This window comes from Phodopus roborovskii, unplaced genomic scaffold, assembly GCF_943737965.1.
Source record: "Phodopus roborovskii unplaced genomic scaffold, PHOROB, whole genome shotgun sequence".
Classification (NCBI taxonomy): Eukaryota; Metazoa; Chordata; class Mammalia; order Rodentia; family Cricetidae; genus Phodopus; species Phodopus roborovskii.
Genome location: NW_026126514.1, coordinates 19,277,731 through 19,299,426, shown reverse-complemented (window position 1 = coordinate 19,299,426; position 21,696 = coordinate 19,277,731). Strand labels below are relative to the sequence as shown.

Below are 21,696 nucleotides of genomic sequence, written 5' to 3'. Positions count from 1 at the left end.
ATCAGAACCTTAGAACTCATAACAACTTTCTTCTCCTTCTCTCATTACAGGATTGTAGAATGGAATGTGTAAGCAACCCTCAATTTCTTCACCGCTCTTCTCTATCGCCTCCTCCCTCCTCCCTCCTCTTTCCCCCTGAAGCAAGGTGGTACAATGTAGCTTAGCCTCCTAACTTAGTCTCGAGAGCATCTGTGACCACAGGCAGGAACCTGCTACTGTGCCTGGACTGGGATAACATTTCACTAAACTTTGTGTCTGTCCCACGAACAAATGAGGGAGGAAAACCTGCTCAATGGCAACAAGACATTAAAATATTTTTCCAGTGAGAACACACACTGAAATCAATTCTTCCTTACCATTTCAAGGGCATCAAGCAGCGTGCTGGATAAGCTGTCGTTTACATTCATCAGATACAAGTCCCCATTTCCTAAAACTAGAAGTAGGACATTCACTAAGTAATCCGGCCAGAAAGCACAGAATGTTAGTTACACTGAAACTTCACAGTTCAGTAGAAAAACTGGCAAAGTTCATTTTAGGTCATTGTTAGGTAAATTACTCACTCATAATAAATGTGAGTTTTTATTTCACCTATTTTGTCAGAGTTGTTTTTGTTGTTGTTTGGTGTTTTTGTTTGTTTTTTCCAAGACAAGGTTTCTCTGGCTGTCCTGGGAACTTAGTTCGTGGACCAGGTTGGCTTTGAACTTAGAGATCCACCTGCCTCAGCCTCTAAGTGGCTGGGATCAAAGGTGTGCACCACCACACCTGGCTCAGCATTGCTTTTTAAGTTTAACTTTTTGTTATCATTTTATGTGTCTGGGCGTTCTTTCTGCATGTGCCCCCATGCACCATGTGCATGCTTGGTACCATGGAGGCCAGAAGAGGGTCTGATCCCCTGGACCTGGAGTTAGACAGGTGTGAGCCGTCATGTGTGTGTTAGGAACTGAACACAGAGGAGCAGCCAGTGCTCTTAGGCACTGAGTCATCTCTCCAGCCCCAGGATGTCAGAATTTTAAAGTAACTCCAAGTAGCTATGAAACTTAGAAATAGGCACTCCTACAATTTGTTAAATGCAAATAAGAACTGATTAAAATTAAAAGCTGGTTAATCTTTCCAGGAAATACACTGACAGTGTATTACTAACTTACAAGTGGCAATCCTGTCTCAGCAATTCTACTTGTAGACATTGGTTATTGATGCTACCAGTAAGAGCAAAAAGATATGTGCAAGAAAGTTCATTACAGCCTGGCGCGTATTTCATAACATGGAAAGCAATCCAAATGAATGCCCTCACTTAGGCATCACTTGAATACATCATACATCACTGGAAGAAGACATGACCTATGTGTACTGATGTTGAAATATGTTTACCACACATTATTTGGTAAAAAGTTCAGGTTTTACAATAATACACACAGCATGCTCTTATATAAAGGTATACACATTAGTATGTATTTGAGTGTCTATGCATGAAAAAAAAAATAGGCTATTTTCAAATTAATTCTAAAGAATTCTGTGGGAGATTTTATTCTTCAAAAATCAGAGCCCAGTAAAGCAACCTGCAGAGAACATCTTTTCTCTCTAGTATGTCATGTTAAAACTTGAAAGTTAAACAAAAACATTTTTAAAGGAAGTTATCACCAAGGAAAAAGCTATAATGTAACTAACAAAATCAATTACTATATGTTAACTTACTCTTGGAGGCCAAGTTTTGACCACAGCTAAGTAAGATCTCCCCTTCAGAGATATGCCTATCTAAAGTTTCTGTTTCAGTGGCAGTAACACTCAAACTGTTCTCCACCGTAGATGAACCAGAACTGGGCATCTGCCGAGGAGAAGGGGCCTTGGTGTCCTCAGGAAGTGGTGTTGGGGGAGCTGGCTCTAGAGCTGCAGGCAGAGCAGGGAAGTCCACACTCCCAGGTTCCTCATCTTTAGCCACAGACATTACACTGAGAAGATAAAAGCACATTTTCAGTTACAAGGTCACTAAAGGTCTACATCCATTTATATGTACAAAAACAGACTTAATTGTTATATGATCTACACTATTATAGCTAATCAACAAGATTCATTTTTCTGAAGTTACTGTGCTTTAATCAGAGGCCACCTTGAAAACTGCTCAAGCCACAAAGAAAATTGATATGGGATACCCAGCAATATAAACATTAACCGAGCACAGTAAATGGGGCTACACTAGAGAAGTAATTTACATTTCACTAATAACCTGATGGTTTGTTCTTATTTACTTCAAACCTTTGCAAAGAAGAGAAAGTATGAATAAATTTAATTTTAAAATATTTAAAATTTATATAATTTGGTTTTTTTTTTTTTTTTTCCCTAAAGAGTAGATTAAAACCATGAATGGTGGCAACCTGCCTGTCATTCCAGCATTAAGAAGGACAAGACCAGCCTGGGTTTCATAACAAGTCATACCCCCAGGCCTTGCTGTGCCATTTTACATGTGGGAATAGAGTATAGGGAGAATTTGATGGAGCTGCAGAGTAACAGATGTCTGCTCTTGCTTACATAGCTCTTGGGTGAAGAAGTTCTTGGAGAGAGTTAGGATTCTCTTCATCCAATGGCAGGTCTCCACTGCCCCATGGCTTGGGAAGGTCAGGACTTGATAACTTCTTGTCGATGGAAATCTCTGACAAAGTTGGGGTAAGCGCTGCTGCTGGAGGAGGTGTGGTGACAGGGGTAACTGTTGGGGTACTAACAAGTGTGATGGCAGGTGTATTACTTCCTGAAAATCGAAAGGAGAAAAACTCAGTAAATAACTTCCTAGTAAGATGATTTGTTGTTTGGCATTTAAATAATGTCAATCATAATGATGACAATAATGGCTTTTAATAAGAAAATTTCTAAATTTATTAAGATATAAAATTTAAAACCCTGAAAACAGGGCACTTTTAAAACCACCATACATTTAAAGCAGCGTAAGCAATCATTAGGCTACATATTTCCAGAAATAATACTGTGGCATGAATGCCTCCCCTACAAGTTCAACCCACATGTTGCAGTGTGGAAGAAGGGCCCTGTGAGCTGCCCAGGGTGGATGAACCCGACATGGGACTTGCAGCTCCATGAGAAGTGAGACCTCAGCTTACAGGTTCTCTGGCTATTATAGAATGCTTTTTATCATTCATGATGTAACAAGAGGGCTCTCACCAGAGGCAGCCCCTTGGTCTGACTTTGCAGACTCCAGAATTTTAAGGAGAAAAAAATCTCTTTAACTTATAAATTACCAAGTATATAGTATTGTGTTACAGTTACATAAGCAGCCAAGTGACAACCCATTTCTTGGTTTCCTTGCAAGAAGTAGCATTTACTAAGCAAAAACTAGATTTGCCAAAAGTAAAACTAAATTATACATTTGTATGTGTAGGCAAGATGACCCAGCAAGTAAAGCACTTGTCTGACACCCAGACCCAGAGTTCAATCATGGTACCCATGTGAAGATGAAAGAGAAAAACAACTTCACAAAGTGCTTCCCTGACTTTCACACGTGCCAAGGCATGCTCGAGCATGCACACACGCACGCACGCACGTGTACACACCATTTCTAAAGAAACAAGTTTCCTACCTTTTTCAGCACATATTTCTTTAATAGAGGAAGCCACATCCTGATCTGAATCGCAGGGGGAAGAATCTGGAGTGTTCACTAACACGAGCTCCTGAGGAGGTGACGGTGAGCATGGAGGAGTAGGCTGTGGTGTAGTGACTAAAGCACAAACTCTTGCCTAAGATAAGTCAGTGAAACAAATCACACTGTGTTTCTAATCACCCAAACAAAAATAATATGAAACAGTAATATGAACTCAGTCATAGACTATACGGAATTTAAATGGATGGTCAAGGTAACAATAAAATAGGAGCTTAAGATCTCTGGTTCTTAAATATTTAGTTACCAGTATGATACTCCTGGACAACTGAGGTAACTCTTCCTCTTCTAATATAGAGAGGACCAATCAGATAAAAATGAAAAGTCAAAGGCAACCACAAACCTGAAGGGTAGGCCATGCAAAAAAAAGAAAAAAAGAAAAAAAAAAGCACATAATTGAAGACTCTGCGATGCTGGACCAGCACGTAAAAGGTAATGGGAGAGTAAGAAAGGAGAGGGAGGAGAGATGCACCTCAGAGCCAGGTTCAAAGAAGAAAAAACGAAGCATTTTAATATTAATTTATCAAGCAGGTTAACACTCAAAAGATTCCAGAAGTCAAAGCCATAAAAGGACAATTGTGAAAACCGTGCCGTTTCTATGTTTTCTTCCCTCAGTTATCAACTAATCCTGACCTAAGTCAATAACATGTACAGAGATTTATCTATGGAATACATTCCCAGTCCTAACTAGTGAAAGAACAGCGTTAATTCTGAGCAGATATTGGGAAATCTCCCCTCCAAGACTGTACGGTTTCACACGAGGGTATGAGAGTGTCTATTGCTCCGGGGTTCATCAAGTAAATTACAAAACGAGGAGAGTTCCAGAGAACTGACCATCTTTTATAGGTATATGGGCAATTTGTATTTCTTTGCTTTGTTCATGTTTTTAAAAAAATATCTTTTTATCTCCACTCTAAAAAGCCTTTATATATTCTATACCATGTTGCAAACTACTAGCCAACTTAAACTGATGGAGGAAGTCTACAGCCATACTACCCTGAACATGCCCAATATCATCCAAAATGATGGATGATTTATTAGAAATTCTGTAACACTGCTCAACAGTTAGCAAATTCTTTTATTTAAAAAAGAAATAATATACTTTATCTTTTCTACTTCTTGACTACATATACCTTCAACAGAAAAATCTGTTTAAATATGCAGAGGCAGGTGGATTTCTGAGTTTGAGGCCAACCTGGTCCACAGAGTGAGTTCTAGGATAGGCAGGGCTACACAGAGAAACCCTATCTTGAAAAACAAAACAAAACAAAACAAAAAACCAAAAACAAACAAAGAATAAAAATAAAAAATAATAATAAAATGCCCCTCCTATTCCTCATGAGTGGATTGGGAGGTCTTCTAACATTGGTAAATGGGTAAGGACAATGATAAACCATTAGAAACTGAGTATCACTAAATTCCAGACCCTAGATTATTTATTACCTATTTAATCTTCCATGAACCTTACATGATAAGGAGGAAGATGTCTATCCTTCCCAAATACACAACAAAATTAGACTAATTTCTACAAAATCTTAGACTTTCTTCCAAGATTGATGTTCTAGCCAAGGCTCTTGTAGAGTTCTATGCAGTTGTATAAGCAATCTAAGAACCAAGGCTTCATTTCTTTGAGGGGGAAAAATGTTCACCGAAACCCAGTAAGCAATGGGATTTTTCATAGAACTTCAAAGCAAATTTTAAAAAGCAGTATAAAGGGGCATGCACCTATAGTCCCAGTTCCCTGGGGAGCTGAGGCACGAGATGGAATTCAAGAGTCAGAGGCCAGCCTGGGCAATATGATAAAGCCTCGTCTCTAAAAAGATAAAAAATTAAAACAAAAAATAGAAAACTTCAAAAGTTTAAAAGTTCATTAAAATGCATATATTATGTCAAAAGGCTAAGAAAAGGGAGAAAGACTGAAGAACTCAGTGGGTATGGGCTTGTCCTGCTAGACATTCAGTAAGCAGATTTTAAACTCTCTCTCTCTATTGGATAGCAGGGCTAAATAAAATATAGCACTGAGGAGTGCTCCTAAAACCCTACTCTCGACAATTACAAACTCCCTGCTTGTGCTGGTTTTCCAGACTTCCCTATTTAATCCCCCATGGGAATATGCAGTGCAGTGAAATGAGCACAGCACAAACTGAAGGAGTGAGCGTGGGTCCTCACTCTGAGCCATCTACACTGCACGCATCAAGCTACTCATGCACAGGGATCCACATGTGCATAATAGCACCTAATGCCACACTCTGTGTGTATGGGGGGGAGAAGAGGAGAAGGGGGTGAAGGATGTGAACAAAGTAAACAATATGTATGTGTGAAATGCTATAACCCATTATTTTTGTATGTTTACTGAAAATGATTAATAAAACACTGATAGGAGATTGTAGTCAGTAAGGGTGGACAGGCAAGATCACATGTAATGACTTTTCTTAAAGTGCATTTCCAAGAATCCTCCACCTCTCCTAGTCCCATCCCAGGCTACACCTGAGACCTAGTTCCACAGGTCACTTCTGCCCCTGGCTCCACCCCCCAATGGGCGTGGTCAGTGCCACAGAAGCAGACAGTGAATATCTCACTACAAAATACAAAGAAAATTTCTTCTTAGGGTATACTGCCAGTAGTTATGAGACAGAGTCATATATCTCCAACTTCTGAATGTTCTTAAATATAATAGAGGGCTGGAGAGATGGCTCAGCAATTAAGAGCACTGGCTGCTCTTCCGGAGAACCTAGGTTCACTGCCCAGGTTCTACATGGAAGCTCACAACTGTTTGTTTCAGGGGATCCAATGCTTTCTTCTGGCTTCTGTGGGAACTGCATGCAAGTGGTAGACATACATGCAGAAAAAACACTCATACATTTAAAATAATAAAACAATGTTTTAATATATAGCAGATATAGAGACAGATTTTAGAAATGTGTTCAAGTGCCATCAATTGTGAAATATAAGTAAACACAGGGGAAAAAATGGTCACTGTATCTCACCTCTAACTTTTCTGTAGATTTTTAAATTTCTTAAACAAACAAACAAAAAAAAAAGTTGAGTGTAATAGCTCATACCTGAACCCAGGACAAGGCCAGCTTCAGGGCCATAGTGACTTCAAGGCTAGTCTGGGCTATAAGAAACCCAATTGCAAAGATAAAATAATAAAATGCTAGGGAAAATATTAATTATAGAAACAAGGAATAAAATTCTAACGCAATGTATGATCTGTTTTTGTTTCTGTTTGTTTAGTTTTGTTTTTTTGAGACAGGGTTTCTTTGTGTAGCCTTGGCAGTCCTGGAATTTTCTCTGTATACTAGGGTGGCCTCAAACTCTCAGAGATCTGCCTGCCTCTGCCTCCCAAGTTCTACTCTTGCTTAAGGTGTATACCACCACTGTCCAGCTACAATCTATGACCTTAATAACACAAAGTTTAAAATGTATCTTTTTTATGCAGGTGTGATGGCTCACACCTATAATACTAGCACTTAGGGGACTGAAGTAGGTGGATTATCATGAGCCTGAGGCCAACCTGGACTAGAGAGTTCCATGCCAGCCTGAGCTATAGGACTATAGGGTAAAACCCTGAAGCAAACACACACACACACTTTTTATAAAATGTCTAAAACTTTCCCAATTCTTAAGTCACAAAAGGAGAGAAAGTCATTCCTACCGGTAAGTTAGTTTCATCTGTTGAAATATCACCAGCAACACTTGTGGCAGCAGGCCCTTGCTTCTTTGCCTCTCTGTCACCTAACATGGCAGCAATGGTCTCAGCAAGAGCTTCATGCACAACATGGCTGATCAAGTCAGAATTCACAGGAACCCCGGCATCAACAAAAAGCTGGAGGGCTCCACTGCTTGTTCCTGGGACTAAAACACAAGAGCTTCAATTAACACGTTGCTGTCATTCTTAACGTGTAGAGATGCTGACATCGGGCTACATGAGGGTGAGAGGAAAAGTGAAAGATAAGGACAGAAACAAATCTGCTTGCCGCCAGAAAGACAGAGATAACAGCTTACAGGAGCATCCTCAGAAAGCAGAGATAACAGCTTACAGGAGCATCCTCAGAAAGACAGAGATAACAGCTTACAGGAGCATCCTCAGAAAGACAGAGATAACAGCTTACAGGAGCATCCTCTTTCCACAAGCAACACACTTGCTGAAAACAATACCGTGTGCACTCTTGACCAAACACAGGATGCAGTAAGCTGGGGCCAAGCTCCCCGCCCCCAGTTCAGGTGCATGAGTTAGTGACACTGCAGGTGACGCTAAGCCAAGCCCCTCCCTCCCCCAGTTCAGGTGCATGAGTTAGTGACACTGCAGGTGACGCTAAGCCAAGTGTCCCCCCCGCCCCCAGTTCAGGTGCTGCACACTAAGCCTCCTCAAGCTTCCATAGCAGGATCTGGGGAGTTAAGGGTGAGGCTGTAAAGGAAGAACAGGCTAGTCCAAGACTGGAAAGACAGGAAGAAAAAGAAATTGTTTTTAAAAGAACATGTGGCACACATAAACTAATGCAGACAAACACACCTACACATTTAAAAAGGTAATATAAAAAATGACATGCTAAGTAACAGTCAGCTAACAACAACATGTTATATACAACACTCATGTACGGAAGTCTTCAAAAGATTAAAATACAGTGACAGACAGGCAAAGTGCGGTTGTTGGGGCCACTGCATGCAGGTGCACGCTAGGAGCCGTCTCGTCTGCAAAGCAGCGCAAGGGTGCTTCGGTGCTGACAGAAGTGTCTCCTGGCACTATGACTGAATGTGTAACTATTTCACAGCTTGTCCAACTGTATTCTTAGAACCGGTGAATTCTAAGGCAACTAAATTTCAATTCAAAAAAGACTGAAGCTTCTACAATATTAATTCCCATAGGACCCCTCAAATGGCACTCGGTGCTAGTGGTCCCTCCCCTTACTCCCTCCCCTACTCCCCCCCCCCCCCGTCCCCATTCCTGTTTAATCTGCTTCAGTCCCCCCGCTGCCTCTCCACACTGTATATTCTGTTTCCCCTTCCTTAGGAGACCTTCCTCTCCTCCCTAGTCCTTTACTCTACACCTAACCTCCTGATTACGTGGATTATAGCTGGCCTATCAAAGGCTTTAAAACAAACATCTACTAACACAGGCCCACTTTGCACAATGTGTGCAGAGATCACTCAGTCCTAAATGGGACATAGTCATCAAACTCCTCCTCTCAAGGCATTTACTCACTCACATATTATTCTACTGTTTCCCCACAATAATATATAATGTGTGTGTGTGTATGTATTCACATAATATATTTATATAACTTATGTAAAGTTATATCACATATATATTACTGGAAAATGGCTTAGCAACCCAGAAGCTGTAATATGTAATAAGAGGGGGAAAGGAATACTAACTAATAAAAACTAAACAAAGGCCTTATTCTAATACCGACAACAGGCCCACTTCACGTACCAATGTCAGAAGCTGATGGCTCGCTCGCCTCACTAATTGAAACACTGGCATCTAGTCTGGCTTGTTGCTGCAGCGGAAAGAGCCCAGAGACAATTCTTGACATTATTTCTTGTTCTACCCTAGAAGTATAAAGTTTACATTCCTAAATTGGTTAAAAGTATAAAGTGTTAACTATCGTCACCCCTAAGTTGTGCTCCCAGCACAGACATGTGAAAGCAGCCATCTGAGTTACATCGGGAAGGAAAAGAACTTGTCTTTTCTGCTAAGACAAGCCAGGGAACCCACCCCGAGGGAGGGTTAGGCTATGAAATCGACTTTGAGCTTTCCATACCACCTGACAGAAAGCTTCCTTCACACCCCCAAATCAAGCATAAGATTTGGGTCACTGATTATCCAGTGTATTATGTACCTGAAAGGTGTGCTCCTCACCCAGAGCACACGCATACAGTCAACCAGATCCATGACGTGCACTGAGCAGAGTTTGGGACTGGCCGAGCGCTTATAAAAGCATCCTTAAATTAGCCATGTGATGCTTCTATTTGTGAGTTAGTTAGAATGAAGTGATTTTATTTAAAAAAAAAAAAAATCCTAGAAAAAGAACTGTTCGCCGGGCAGGCGGATCTCTGTGAGTTTGAGGCCAGTATGGTCGACACAGCTAGTTCCTGGACAGCCTCCAAAGCTACAGAGAAACCCTGTCTCAGAAGAAAGAAAGAAAGAAAGAAAGAAAGAAAGAAAGAAAGAAAGAAAGAAAGAAAGAAAGAAAGAAGGGAGGAGGGAGGGAGGGAGGGAGGGAGGGAGGGAGGGAGGGAGGGAGGGAGGGGGGAGGGAGGGAGGGGAGGGGAGAGGGGAGGAGAGAGGGGAGGGAGGAATAAAGGAAGAAATGAAGGAGGGAAGGAAGGAAGAAAGATGTTATTTCCAAGGTCTTGTCAGGAAGATGAACGAAAAAGGACAGAAGACAGAGTAGGACACTCTTCAATACATTTCTTTAGGGCAACTAATAGGCATATAAAAATTACTGTTGTGGAAATGATAGATGTCCATTGTGGAAAAATCAGAAAATTAATTATTTTAAAAAAATTAGTATGGTTCACTCATAATCCTAGACTCAGAGATAAGTACAGTTAATGACATGATAGATATTTCAAACATTTGTTCAGTGCAAACTTATTTTAAGGTCTCAAAAGCTAAGTTTACATTGTGGTCCTTGATTTATTTCTATACCAGTACGTTATCTTTCACTCTTACTGAATATTCCTCAAAGCCATTTCCATTTAGATCTGCTATTCTGATTCTATGCATGCCAATAAGATTAGAACCTTACCATTGAATTAAACTATTTTCCAGTGTTTCTTTTCTCTCAATTACTTTATCCAAAATATCAGTAGTGGGATGAAAATTAGAAACTACTGGAGGAAAGGAAGGACCATTATACTCTGTAGGAATGACCTTAACACTTCGGTTAAACTCCAGCACCGGCGCAGAGCATTCAGGAATTTCATCACGCTGGTCCTCTTCCTGGTAACATCATAAAAATAAAACTATTATATCCATGTATCTGGTCAACATGTGCTTAGTACCAAGCATAGGCAAAGAACTCAGCTGTATGAACTAAACCAACATTTACAAACAAGACAATAACCTTTCTATTTAGGTGATAAGACATTAAATATAGCATACACACTGCACTTACCATAACACAGACATCAATCATACATGACACTGGAGAACATGCATTTACATAGTTTGTCTTCTGAAACTCAGTGTTCAGGCTCTGGGTGTAGTTCAGTGGTAGAACAGTTGCCTCCCATGTATGAGGCCCTGGGTTTTATTCCTCACTACCACACACACACAACATAAAAAGTAAAATTCAATATTCATTCTATATAGCCATATAGCTAGAATTTGATTATCTCAAAAAACCTGACAATCCCAAATATTTCTTGTCTATTAGAAATATACATTTAAATATAGTTAATCTTACATATTACTTTCATTATCATATCCTATCCCAAAGTTATTTCTGTGTATTTTTAACTTTTCCTTATGAAAAATGTCACATCTTTAAAAATTAACAAAACAATAACATGGTCCTCAACTTCAACAACTATCAACTCATGCTCAATCTTGCCATCCTGTCCACTTTCTCTTTCATAGATCATATTGATCCAATTCACAGATAAAATTTTATCTATACAATTATGGGCTGGAGAGATGGCTCAGAGTTTAAGAGCACTGGCTGCTTTTACGGAGGACCGGGGTTCAACTCCCAGCACCCACATGGTGGTTCACGACCATCTATAGTAATGAGATCTGGTGCCCTCTTGTGGAATGCAGGCAGAACACTGTACACATAATAAATAAACCTTTAAAAACAATTTTATCTATAATTAAATAAGCATCTTTAAAATGTCCACTCTCTTTAAATACCACAGTTTATCAATATATCGAAGAATAAAAATCTCAGGTAGAAAGAGCTAGAGTACAAGAAACTCTTGTTGTTCAACCCCAAATCCATTGTTAATTCTATAAATGCTTCTTCCATTTGCACACTGAAAACAACAACATGCTAGACATTAGGAATTATAAAGACAAACAAGGTTCCTAGCTTCAAAACACCCGTGGAGCATTCACATAAGAAAAAATATCTTGGGTCCATAAATACAATGCATACCATGCATATTATAAAGTAGGGTTTTATTTTAAAATGTGTACTTATTTTATGCGTATGTATTTGTGCCTGAGTTTAAGTATGTGTACCATGTGTGTAGGAGCCAGCAGAGGTCAGAAGGAGTTGGATTCTCTCCAACTTGAGTTATAGGCAGTTGTGAGTTACCATGGTGGGTGCTGAGAACTGAACCCAGGTCCTCTGCAAGAGCAACAGCTCCTCAGTGCTCAGCCATTCCTCTAGGCCCACGGTTTTCATTAACAAAATTAGTCTTAGTTTGAACGTCAAGGAAATGTGAAAGACTTAGTACTAATGCTGAGTGTCTTACTAATAACACTAATATTCTTAATCCTGTGTCTCCTTCTTCATGTATTCTACTTTTTCCTATCTTTCTGTCCTATGGATTTTAGACTATTTATAACGTTTTTCTCAAACTGACTTTGCCTCCGGAAGTCAAGTTAAATGCAATAGAGTGGAGAAAGGAAAGCCAGAGGAAGGAAGGCAGCAGGTAACCAGGCGAGAAATGGTGGACTTCCATTAAGTTTCTAAGACAAAACTATACCACAAAAACACTTTGTAATTTTTAAAAGAAATTTAAATAAGCATATTAAAAAGTTAAAGTCTATTGAGATCAAAGAAAGACATGTTTCTCAAGAAGCTGCAACACAGTTGTAATAGAACACATTCAACCACGTGGGAAAATATTTGTAAGAAAATGACTTCCTGTGTATCTAAGCTTTGTTACCTGAGTAACATCAATTACTTCATCAAAATCGGTTCCTGGAAGCTTTGCCTCTTCTTCACCCACCTTCATAAATTCTGGAGTCTAAGGAAATATTAGAAAGTTTTATTGCCTTCAGCTTAAAAATACACATAATTTATCCGATTTTTACATATACTATAATCTTCATATATCCCTATTATTTTAATATTCTATTCAGAACTGATTTAATTAGTAAACAAAATCCTAGATTAGTCCTCAATCCATTATCTCATCATTTCAAGAAATACAGAAAATTATTTTCAGTTAAAAATACTTAAAAATTATCTGGAGGTCATGGCAGGAGGGTTACTGTGAGCTTCAAGCTGGGCTAGTTACATGAGTTCTAAGGCAGTCTGGGCTACGTTGTGAGACCCTGTCTGTCTCAAAAGACACACAAAAACATTATTCTGCACCAATAATTACAAATTCTTAAAAATTTACACTTGTTTATTTTGTGCATGTTAATGGAGGCACCAAAGCTGTCATATGGAGGAGGTCAAAGGACAATTACAGGAATCCGTTTTCTCCTTCTGTCATATGGGTCTTAGGGATCAAACTCAGGTCCCCAGGCTTAGCCACAAGTGCTTTTATGCACTGAGCCATCTCCCCTAGACTGCAGCACAAACTTGAAAGCAACTATCAACTGTCTGAGGAAAGTAGGTACATGTGTCACTACATAAGTGTACACATTCACAGGCTCACACAAGATAGAAACAAATCAATTGTTTTTAACGTGAAGAAAATGAAACTAGCAAGGTGGCTCAGCAACTTGTACTTGTCACCAAGACTTCAGAATCTGTAAACAATTTGACACTCATTTCAACTTTGTTATAAACGGAAATTATTGTTAGGTATTATGAACTGCATAGCTCTGGCTGGCCTTAAACTCACAGATCTGCCTGTCTCTTGTCTCCCAAGTGCTAGGCTTAAAAGTGTGTGTCACCACACCCACCATGATATATTGTCTGATAAGAGCTGCACATGGAGTAAGAGTTAACAATACCAGAGAAGCCTGAGACCAACCTGGATCCAGGTGTGCAATGGAGGAAGAGAGGCTTCTTTGGGACTTGGCGGAAGGGAAACCCCGTCAACACTGCTGTATGAAATGCTATCAATATCCACACTAGGCAACATCTATAACAGAACAGAACATCAGGCTTTCTGTTTACCACGAGGACTTAAGCAACTGTCATAACAGACACCAAAAGATGTCCTTTACATTGTTATTGTAACTAACTGGTACTTTAAATTATGAAAGCATATTACACAAAATACTTAAAAAGAAAAACACAATATTCTATCTTAAGATGACTTCATTTCTACGACCTATATTCTTCCTGTTTACTGCCTATTTAAGCAAGATAAGTGTCCTGATTTCTGTCCTGGCATGCACTCTGTAGACCAGGCTGGCCTCGAACTCACAGAGATCCGCCTGCCTCTGCCTCCCCAGTGCTAGGATTAAAGGCGGGCGCCACCAACGCCCAGCTTCTTTTTTCATTGTTATCAGGTCATAAATATCATATTCTGTTTCTTTGTAGACTTTTTATTTTAAATAACTGCATAACATTTCAATCATACATTCCTTAATAATTTAATCATACTATTGCCAGTTTTTTCCCACTGTTACACATACAACAATATAAACCCCAATATCTTCATACATGCAGTATTTTCTTCCCAAACTTTGAATTACTGCATCATGTTAAATAGATTTTGAACCACAGTGCATGGCTACTCAATATTGTTTATGGTTACCGACAAAACACTAACCAATCTGTTTACATTATTAAAAACATAATTCTAAGTTTTATACAATCCTCAACTAAAATTGACAGTTTTGCAATAGCAGTAATTAAATGGGAGTATATTGTCATTATTTTAATTTTCATTATCTTAGCTACAAGCAAAACTTGCATTTAATTTCCTTGTTATTAAATTGTACTTAACCCTCTTGCTGATTCTCATTCATGGATTGGACTACACCTGGATTTAGATCTATGGTTTCTTATAACTTTGCATTTAAAAACAAATTCTTCACCAGACTCTTCTTTTCATATGTTCTCACTGTAACTATTGTCCTTTTTAGTTAAATGTCTTTATATTTTATATAACCTTTAGATTTTAAGTTCAAATCTCTGTTCCCAATTATATCTAAAGTATTTATCCAAATCCAATATCCAGAATTTGCTTCAGTTTTAATAAAAATTCAATGAAATTATCCTTAAATTTTTATGATCTTGTATTTTAAAATTTAGACTGGCCAATTTGGAGCTCATTTACTATATAGTAAGAATTTTGAGTCTAAAACTAATCTTTTCTTATGTCATTAAATTAAATACAACATACATTATTTCACTTATATGAGCCCTACTCTCATTAACATAACAGGTCTCCACTATGTTCTGTATTCTTTTTAAATAACAAAGTTAATTCTGAAATCCCACTACACTGGTCTAGTAACCTGTGCTGCTTGGCATTGAATTTGCTCTGTAGCTGAGGATGACCTTGAACTCCTCATCTCTCAGCCTCTACCTCTCAGATGTTGGCTCAAATAAGCCTAAAGTTCAAGCTTAAGGAAACAAAATCTCATGATATTTTTAAATATTTAAATATTTTTAAAAATTTTAAAAATTGGTATTTCACTAAAATTTCACATTAAATTGGGAAGAGCAGTTAATTTGAATAGCTATTTGAATAAATATGAGTTCTTTCTACTTTCATTCATGCCTTATGACTATATAAAATTTGAAGCAGTGATTAACTCTATTGTTTCTTTTATTGTATGTTTTGGTTTATTTTAGTTTTTTATTTACTTGTTTATTACTGAGGCAGTGACTCCCTGTATAGACACAGCTAGAAACTTGCTAGGTAGAACAGGATGGCCTTGAACCTGTGGTGATCCTTCTATGGCTGCCTCCTCGGCTTAGACTACAGACATGTACCACTGTGCCCGGCACAGTAATTCTTTTCAAAAGTTAATTATAGCGCACTGTCAACCATCCCTTTAGAATATTGTCCAGTCACTTTGATATGGATCACTGACTGAGAAGAGGAGCTGTACAACAAGAATAGAAGCATCATAGGTTTACAGTAATAAAGGACGCTTAATGAAAGCAAAGTCTTCATAAGGCTGTGTAATCGATGTTAGGTACTAATGGCCTAAGTTCATTACTCTGGCTGTAACAGGGTCTGCTTGTGCATACCTGTACAGAGAGCTGAGGGGGATCCTTCTTCTCTGATTTCATTTCTACAACTGCTACATTAGGTTTCTTGACTCCAGCTTCTACTTTTCGAAATGATGGAGGAATGGAAGTAGTCACAGTCACAGGGTGTGGCTTGTTCACCATTACTCCAGCAGGTGGTGCAGAATCACTATTACTTTGGGTTTGCCCTGTGAAATGTAGGGTAGAGAATAGGAACTGTTTCTAAGATAAAAGGAAAAATCAAATTTAATCTGGACCCTTGTGACTGCTCTTGCACACAAAAGCAGTGTCTCCTAAGCACCCGTGTCGCCATGACATGTGCTCACATGTCAGCCTGTTAGTGGTTGCCAGCAATTATTTGCATGTAATTCCCACTTAATACACTACCTTAATCTTAAAATAAAGGTTACTATCTACATCTAGAAGATGCTAAATAGTGTCAGCTTTCATTTCAGCAATCCTACTTGTTTTTTTTTACATTTCAAAGTAAAGTTTAAGGAGACGGGCATAGTGGCCCAGAGGAAGCCCTGAGTGGATGTGTGCTGTTGACATGGGCATGATCATTTTAAGGACCTCACAGCCTCAGGCCCATGAGAAAATGGCAAAGCCTTGAACTGGCTAGGCTCAGGGAAAGGCAAGACCGCCTTCCTCCTCCAAGCACAAATATAGATAGTGTGTGGAGAAAAGGTCCACCCTAGCCCTCTCCTCCCATCCCCTTGGGTGTTCCTCCCCTACAGAGACTGAACCAGCAGTCAGGAATAATACACCTGTCTCCATGTCTATCTGCAGGCAGGAACCCTGCATCCTTGTTCAGCTGCAAGCAATAACCCCAGCCTCTCACTCAGTGCAACTGTGTGAACTAAACATCGAACTTCCCGGGTATAAAGGTTCCTTCTGGACCCCAGCTTTCCGTGTACCGCCTGGGTGTCTATCTCGTTCGTCTTCATGCTCTTGCTGACCCAATCAGGTCCAAGATCCTGAGATCACAACCCCACCATTTAGGTGGTTAAGGCAGGAAGACTGTTTTTAAGTTCGAGGCCAGTTCAGGCTACATAGTGAATTCAAAGTCAGTATGGTCTAGTGTGAGACCCTGTTTCAAAAAATAAATACATGAAATGTAGCCTTCATTTATACCACAGTGTACTCTCAGAAAAACAAATCAGGGAAATAGTTCACTCAAAATAAACCCAACCAAAATATATCTAACCAAAGAAGTGAAAGGCCTCTACAACAAAAAGCTTTCAGATATTAAAAAAGGAAATTATAGAAGATACTAGACAACAGAAAGACATTCCAAGCTCCTGGGTTAGATTAATATTGTAAAATGACTATACTACCAAAATTCCTTTTCAGATTTAATGCAGTATCTATCCAAATTCTAATGTCATGCTTCACAAGTTTAGAAAAGGCAACAGAAGAACTCATTTGTAACTACAAAAGACCATGAATCGAAAAGGGATCCTATAAAGTAAGAACACTGTGGAGCTATTATAACACCCAATCTCAAATTATACTACAGAGTCATAGTGACAGAGACAGGGCAAAAAAATGTACACTGGAAAAAAGGTCTGTTTGAACAGGTATAGGTCACCAAGTTGTCAAATTAATTCATAAAGTATCTGTGATGTTAATATTGGGGGGGGGGGGTGCTAGAGAGAAGTTCAGAGCACTTGCTACTTTTACAGAGGACCAGAGTTCAAGTCCTAGTACCCACACCAGGTGGCTCATAACCACTTACTTATATAACTCTAGTTCCAGGGGACTAAATGCCATCTGGCCTTTACTGGTCTCTGCATATACACAGTGTATATAAACTCATACAGGCACACACACAAACACACAAAAATATAGATCTTTTTTAAAAATGTATTTAGGGTTGAAGAGGTGGCTCTGTGGTTAAGAGCACTTGCTGCTTACAGAGGATCCCAGCACTCACAGACATGTAGTTTTCATGCCTTCTGTTCTTGCATAAAGGTATGGGATGTCACACCAGCATATCTGCCCAAGTTTTAACAGACTGACCCATAAAGACCTCATATAAGGAAATAACCAACTATTCCCCTAGAATATATGACCACCTAGCTTTTACTTATGACAACCTGGCTTAAATGTACATAAAAGTGCTTTAAAGTACCTTTCCTAACACAATATTAAAACACACTTGACTACAACTATGCATGTCAATGACATGTCAATCATGTTATCTACAACAATACACCAAGAGACAATATCCTGTGTGTGAGCACTCATTGTTTAAGAGACTCATTGTCACTGCATAAGATACATCCCAAGGCTCTCCCCAGACTTAAGAAAGTAGGTGACTACCTGTTAGTGCCACTTTATAACTTCTGCTACTGATTATAAGCAATGAACCCCTTCCCCATTCTCTGCTACTGTATAGTTGTCATTTCTTACCTAAAAGTATTGCCATTGGAATTAGATGACCTTCCAGGGTCCCTGAAACAGTAGGCATTTCTCTGCTTGGGCTGAACAAATACTGCTGGTCACCATGGGGGTGTGCGGCGATGGGATGTTGTATTTTAGAATCCATTTTTACAGGTTTTGTTGCATGAAAGTCGGTCTGTGTCCTTGCTGACTTGACTTTAGTGCCTGCAATGGCCATCAGCATCAGCAGACATTTAGAAATATGACAAGTATCTATTAGCCAGCCACCTCGAAATACAATTCTTTTTTTCAGCACAATTTCATTCAATTGTATAAGTTTATAGGGTCTCAAATAGAAATAACACATAGACCAGAAGTTGGCAAAGTTATTGAATGGCCAGACAGGAATTACTTCGGTCTAACTGCCCATGCAATCTCACTTGCAATGATTCTTCTCTGGGGATGTAGCATGAAAACAGCCATGGATCATAAGTGAGCATGGCTATACTCAAATAAAAATTTACTTCAAACAAAAACCAGGCAGCCTCCCTTCAGGCCACAGTTTACCTGTCCCTGATACACTTGTATAGGGAGCTACTGTACCATAATAGAGTAACTTTTAAAAAGTTGACTAAAGATTCTGAAGAAATTTCCTTCACAATACAAGAAAGCTAATGAGCATTTTTAAAGAATAGGATTTCCCCCATTTTCTCATGACACCTTTACTCATTACACAATTCTGAATAACCAGTCTTTATCCTTTGAAATTATGTACAGTTAATCTAGTTCTACACTTGCTTAAACCTTAAAGAAGCTAATGGTACTGTGCATTTTTCTATCTCCATTATGTAGATCTATACAGACATTATATTCTAAATTATCAAAATAGTGTAAGTTTGTCAGGAATAGTGGTTCAGCACCAGGAGGCTGAAGCAGGAAGACTAAGTTTGAGAATAGCCAGGGATATAATACCAAGAGCCCCATCTTAAAAACAAAAAAACAACAACAAAAATACCCAAAGCAAACAAAAAAACTACACTGGTGGTGGTGGTGTACTCCTTTAATCCCAGCACTTGGGAGACAGGCAGGAGGATCTCTGTGAGTTCTAGGACAGCCAGGGATAAACACAAAAAAAACCCTGTCTCTCAAAAATAAATACATAAATAAACATGGGGGTTGGAGAGATGGCTCAGGGGTTGAGAGTGATTGTTGCTCTTCCAGGACCTGAGTTCTGTTCCCAGCATACACACTGGGTGACTCACAACCCAACCACCTGTAGTTCCAGTTCTAAGGGATCTGGTGCCCTCTTCTGGCTTTTGTGGGCACACCACACACAGACATAAATAAAAACAAAAGTAATCTTTAAAAAAAAAAAAAAGGCCAGATCTGGGGAACACACCTTTAATCCCAGCACTTGGGAGTTAGAGGCAGGTAGACCTTTGTGAGTTCAAAGCTGAGTGGTCTACATAGTGAGTTTTAGGACATCTAGGGCTACATAGAGACCTGACCTCAAAAAACAACAACAACAAAAAACAAATAGTTTTTATTATAAGTCTCTCTAGAGAAGAATTTCTCCCCACCACACACAGAGGAAAAACAGCAGGTAACAAGCCCAAGAATAAACACCATGTCACAGGCTCTCACTCACTTTTACCTTAAAAGGCTTATTGAAAAAAGCTATTTGAGAATTTGAAGTATTTGAAAACCTTAAGCTACTGTTTTGCAAAGGAGTTCAAAATTCCAAATATAATTTTAACAATAAATTTCCAATATATGAGAGAAATATTAGGTAAACATCATAAGTTGCATGCTTTTAAAAATACTATCAGTAGGATTTGTAGATAATGATCAGCCAGCATTTGCAAAGGGAAGAGAACTGAGCAACTGCCAAGCCCCAACTCTAGAAAGGAAAGGAAGTGGGCTCGCATCCACTAATTACACCGTTCCTGACCCTTACTAACATCTGAGATTAAGATGAGACACCTAAAAATGTAACCAAAATTAACAGTCCAGATTTAACTAAGTTATATCAAACATACCAATGAAAGGGCTGACATGAGTCAAAACACAGTGGTAAATAAAAAGCGCTCCTACGCAGTTAAAAGCCAGCAAGACACCTTTGTTGGCTAAGGCTTTTTGGTAACAAAACCATAGAAATGACCACAAACACGCTTCACTGGCAACCAGCAGGGGCCGGTACTGACGCTCCGCCGTCTCCTCCTCCTCCTCGGCCTGGACATTAGACTGGGGCTGTGTGCGCAGGTAACATTTAGTGTATTCTGTAAATAGTTCAGTAAAACACAACAAATGAGCTTCCTCACCTTTCACTAGCTCTATGACTTTTGGTCTCTGTGGTTTGGCCTTAGGAAACGGAGAAGTGAATCTGAGATATGGCCCTTTTTTCAGAGTGCTGCGATGGCCCTGATAAACGGGCTTCCCATATATTTGTAACATATAATCCTCATCTTGTAAAACCATGGTTGACTTCGAGGGTCCCTATGAATGTAAAAAAAAGATGTTAACATTACCATAAAAATAGTAAAATCTTCCACCTAGGAAACATAAGTTTTTACATTTACTATATATATTTTTCAGTTCCTAATGCTTAAAAAGACATTTTACATAGTTTGTTTAAATACAATAAACAGTCTTTAAATGACTTTATACACTCCCAGCTCCACTTGCAACCATAATCAAAATGCCACAGAAATGGACTGGAGAGACGGCTCAGTGGTTAAGAGCATGAGAACCCGAGTTCAATGCCAGGTACCTCACAACCATCTATGAGTATAGTCCTAGGGCATCTAAAGTCCTCTTCTGGTGTGGAGACAAATATGCAGACACCATACACATAAAAAACATAAATAAATCTAAGAATGCCACAGAAATGCAGCATTTATTAAGCACTCATTAAGTTAGAAACTTCTCTGATCAATAATACTTAGCACAAAAACATTAATGCCTGGTTAGAACAGTAAAATAAAAATATCTCCATTAGGCATTACAAGTAATTTTTAAGTTTAAAATAGAGCACACACAAGAATATGGAACATGCTTTTCAGTAACATAGATCTGACTAGTAACAGGCAGATGAATCATCTCTAGCCATACCTACTGCATACTGTTATTCTAAATATGAGTTCCACAGTTGTGCATGGTGCTGTGTGCCTGTCTTCCCAGCTTGGAATACATATAAGACCTGTCTCTTAAGAAACAAACAAACAAACAAAATACAAAAACAAACAAACAAACAAAAAACAATGGGGCTGAAGATATTCCATGGTTAAGAATACTGACTGCTCTTCCAGAGGATCCAGGTTCAATTACCATCACCCAAATGGCAGTGTTCTGCTGTCTATAACTCCAGTTCTAGAGGATCTGACATCCTCACAACAGACACACATGCAGATAAAACACCAATCAATGCTCATAAAATAAAAATAAATTATTCTAAAAAAACAGAAAAAAAATCCTAAGAAGTCTTAGGAAACAAGTACATATTTTGTGTGGGTTTCCAAGTTACTGGTCTAAAGTCTTATGCAGTCAATGATACAAATCTGGGGTCTAGGTTAGTACAGCTCTTTA

The 21,696-nt window shown here is 38.9% G+C and overlaps 1 protein-coding gene across 1 annotated transcript in view; it reads right to left on the bottom strand.

The window, feature by feature from the left end:
• Positions 1-21,696, bottom strand: part of Kiaa0586 (KIAA0586 ortholog) — a 90,769-nt gene that overhangs the window by 34,959 nt on the left and 34,114 nt on the right. The window contains exons 14-25 of the mRNA XM_051195953.1: positions 20,433-20,607; positions 18,142-18,336; positions 15,727-15,914; positions 13,547-13,657; positions 12,506-12,586; positions 10,417-10,610; positions 9,096-9,214; positions 7,317-7,516; positions 3,581-3,737; positions 2,524-2,740; positions 1,693-1,946; positions 357-433 (exon numbers count right to left, since the gene is read on the bottom strand). Of these exons, the coding sequence (XP_051051910.1) occupies positions 357-433; positions 1,693-1,946; positions 2,524-2,740; positions 3,581-3,737; positions 7,317-7,516; positions 9,096-9,214; positions 10,417-10,610; positions 12,506-12,586; positions 13,547-13,657; positions 15,727-15,914; positions 18,142-18,336; positions 20,433-20,607 (1,968 nt within the window). The remainder of the gene's footprint in view (positions 1-356; positions 434-1,692; positions 1,947-2,523; positions 2,741-3,580; positions 3,738-7,316; positions 7,517-9,095; positions 9,215-10,416; positions 10,611-12,505; positions 12,587-13,546; positions 13,658-15,726; positions 15,915-18,141; positions 18,337-20,432; positions 20,608-21,696) is intronic.